Source organism: Pundamilia nyererei, unplaced genomic scaffold (genome assembly GCF_000239375.1).
Source record: "Pundamilia nyererei isolate P.nyererei 1_Seehausen unplaced genomic scaffold, PunNye1.0 scaffold00119, whole genome shotgun sequence".
NCBI classification, from domain to species: domain Eukaryota; kingdom Metazoa; phylum Chordata; class Actinopteri; order Cichliformes; family Cichlidae; genus Pundamilia; species Pundamilia nyererei.
Window position 1 is genome coordinate 898,028 of NW_005187520.1, and position 3,726 is coordinate 901,753.

At 40.4% G+C, this 3,726-nt stretch overlaps 1 protein-coding gene across 1 annotated transcript in view; it reads right to left on the reverse strand.

Moving 5' to 3' along the window:
- LOC102204797 (thyrotropin-releasing hormone-degrading ectoenzyme) overlaps nucleotides 1–3,726 on the reverse strand; it is a 266,230-nt gene that overhangs the window by 241,247 nt on the left and 21,257 nt on the right. The window contains exon 2 of the mRNA XM_005742288.1: nucleotides 1,539–1,783. Within this exon, the coding sequence (XP_005742345.1) occupies nucleotides 1,539–1,783 (245 nt within the window). The remainder of the gene's footprint in view (nucleotides 1–1,538; nucleotides 1,784–3,726) is intronic.

Consider the following 3,726-nt stretch of genomic DNA (forward strand, 5'->3'; position numbering starts at 1 on the left):
TTTCCTGTTTTACTTTGAAAGTCTGTGTTATCTTAGTGTGTTCAGTTTACGTTTCCTTGTCTCGTCAGGTCTAATTTGCCCCAGCTGTGTTTCCCTCCTGTGGTCCATTCCCTGATTGCTCCTTCTATGTATTTAAACCCTGTGTTTCAGTGTGTCATGGTCACGATCTCCCCCGTGTTGTAAATAGTTTGGTGTTTTGTTGTAAATAAATAGTCTGTTGTAAAAAGCTGTGAATGGGTTTGTTAATATTTTCGTTTGAGACCCCTTCGTTTTGGGATTTTGGTGGAGAGCTTAGTGTTTTTCTTCGTGGTTTTATTTTCCTTATCTTTGTTTTTCTACGTTGCACCCCGGTTGCCTAGGCCGGGGTGTAACACTTTAATGGGTCACCCCTGACTTCTGTCAGTGGAGCAGAGCTGACGCTCCTCCTTCAGACATTGGCTGAAAAGAAAACTCTAACCTGAGACCACACAAGTTCATCGCTGGTGTATTTTCAAAGTTAACATCGATGGGCTCATCTGACCCGCTGCTCTCACCGTCGCTCATCTTAAATGGTCAGATTGAAGACCCTGCCTAAATGCTTGTTACACTGAGTCTTAATAAGTGATTTAAGTGCATGAAAATCCATGCGTTGAACTCTGAGCCATTCAGACTCTCTAAGCAGCTTAATTTTAGCCAATGCAGTTCATTATAATAGACCCACATGTCTGAGACAGGTCTTCAGAATCAGGTCAGAGTGCCCCAAAATCATCACAGTTAGCTTCTTTGTCAGATATTCCTCCTTGAACATGGCAATCATTCTAGATTTTCTTTATGTCCTCTTCATAAAATAATGTTGATCACTGTGTATTATGTTACCATTAGCAAGTCTAAATATATAACACAGAATAGAGAATTCATCATTTCCTATAATGACTCTCTTTATCACACAGTTTTATCGTATTCATGCTGCACTGGTCTATGTGGCAGCTCTCTTGCTCATGGAGCCAATCAGAATTGAGTAGTATAAAAGTGAGGAATGAGTTAATTATGTCTCATCACTGGCTAAAGCTCTTCTCAGGCAGAGTCCTTATGTGGTAATGTCTTTACTCTGTCCAATCACAGCTGAGCTCAACGTTTTTCCAAACAATTAACCACAAGTTTGTGTTTTTCACAATACGTTGAAAAGACGTTGATAAAACACTGTGTCAGTACACACACACACACACACACACACACACACACACACACACACACACACACATATTCGTGCATGAAATAATAAATGTATCAGCACACAGTCTGTTTCCCATCTGCACCATGGGGAAGAAATCTGATGTGGAAACTGCAGCAGAGGCTTATGGGAAATTCATAAGGAGTTTTATATGTACGCCCGTGTGAGTGTGTGTTTGAGACAAGTGGAACACACACAAAGACATGCACACACAGGCGTATGGCATGTGGAGTGTGAGTTAATCAATGTCGTGAATGTGAAGCTTTGACCTTTTCAAGCTGAACCACCTGCTGGTATAGGAAAAGTGTGTGTTTCCGTGTGTGTGTACCGTCTCTCTCTCTGCATTGTGTATGAGCTCCTGAAGAAGCCCAGCAGCTCGTCCTCGATGGCAGCATCAAAGCTCACGTTTAGCCGGTAAACCCTCATCGGCTTCATCTCGCGGTGCAGCGCCACCACGTACATCTGATTGGCTGGGAAGGGGAAGTGTCGGTGGATACGCATGACTCCGCCCCCGGGCCTGTTGGAAGGACGACCTCCAACACCGCCCTCAGCAGTAACTGTCACCCGGTCCACCTGATGGATGGAAGAGAAAATAGGATAAAGACATCCACACACCAACTGTGTCTCCACAATAAGACTCATCTACAAGTGCAGACCAGAAGAGTGAAATATGTTTGGATATGCTATAATCAGATTTCCTGTTTTATTATCATTAAATAAATAAAATCTTGGTAGCGATAATAGCAAATCACCCAGAAACGCAGTAATCCATCAACAAATTGAGTTAAGGAGAAGCCTTACAGAGAGGAAACATGAATGCGAACAGCGCAGGATTTAAACATTTAAAAGCTTCAGGATATTTAAAATTCATTTTGATGAGTGACACTCGATGTTAACAGCAAATCTGCAAAGAAACTCTGCAGGGGTTGTTTAATAGGATGCACGTGTACACGCGTACTCGTGCATCCTAAACTCCTCAAACTCAGACACACGCTCACTCACATCCAGAGCACCTCTGAAAGCTGCTGACTTCCTGTTGCTGCTCATGTTTATGTCATTTCCCGCCTGAAACATGACAGCAGTGGTTGATTTCTGAGGTGGATTAAAGCAAACAGCAGCTGATCCTACAGGTAAGTGTGTGGGAAATGTCTGACCTAGGGCTGTGTGATATGAACAAAATCTCATATCCCGATATAAGAATTCTATCGTCCCGATAACGATATAAATCACAAAAATGTAACATTTTCTGTAAATTCTGTGAATCTCAGGCAGCTCAACTTGTGGGAAGTGTTTCCAGCGGCGCGTCATGTAGCTGGAGTCGAGTGTTTTAACTGATGCATGAAACTATACATTTTTAGCCATAAGTTGTAACGGCCGCCGTTTTCTTTGTAAGTATTTATTACACGGCGTGCTGCGGGGAAAAGCCTATTCTAACGTTTGAGTTTAAGGTTTTTATTTTTTAACACCTGGCGGCTCCTTTTTACTTCTCATCCATAAATAATCTGCTCTTTCACGTGATTTCATTTATTTTGAAAAGTCTCAACAGGATCTTGAGCTTTATTGTGAAAGGTTTATGTGGAACATAAACAAGCAATGCTGTTACCGTCGTTGTTGCTAACCACAACGCATAAAAACAGGCGCTTGTCCGTCCGTATGGTGGTTATATTAAATATAAGAGAAAGAGAGAACTTTAAGAAATTAATATAGCCACTACAGTGACCATCAAAACCGTGAAAAAATATTACCGTAAACAGTTTTGCGGCACCACGAAACAAATGACAGCGTAAAATGAAACGATACTTTTTTATATCGTCATCTGATATATATCGTTATATCGAACAGCCCTAGTCTGACCTTTTCAGAAAGAAAGTGAGAAGCAGCTCTTCCAAAAGGTGGTGACTTTAAAATCAAGACTTTACCTGAAAGCAGTCTGCAAATAAGTTATTCAGTGTTCAAAAGAGAGGAGGAAAAAGAAGACGAGTCGACTACCAAAGGTAGAACATAGTTCAAACATGAGCTCAGTCTAGTGGGTGAGGTTAAACACGGGCTATTTAGATATTATGTACGTAACTAACTGAATTTCCTGGAGGAACCTCTATTTATCTATTTAAGAGCTAAATATAATGGTCAATCACATTCCTCGATAATCAAATTGCATTTTAAATGTTTCTAAAGGATGAGTCACCGTGTATAATGTACACACATATTAGTTGATGATACAGTCACACTTCACCAGTGTTGGGAAGGTTACTTTTAAAATGTATTCCACTACAGATTACAGAATACATGCCCCAAAATGTATTTTGTAACGTACTCCGTTACGTTACTCAATGAGAGTAACATGTTCTGAACACTTAATATATTATCATGCTTTTTACAACCACATGAAGGTACTATTGCTGTGTGATTTATTACTCGTACTCAGTGTTGGTCAAGTTACTTGAAAAAAGTAATCAGTAACTAATTACTGATTACTTCCCCAAAAAAGTAATCCCGTTACTTTACTGATTACTTAT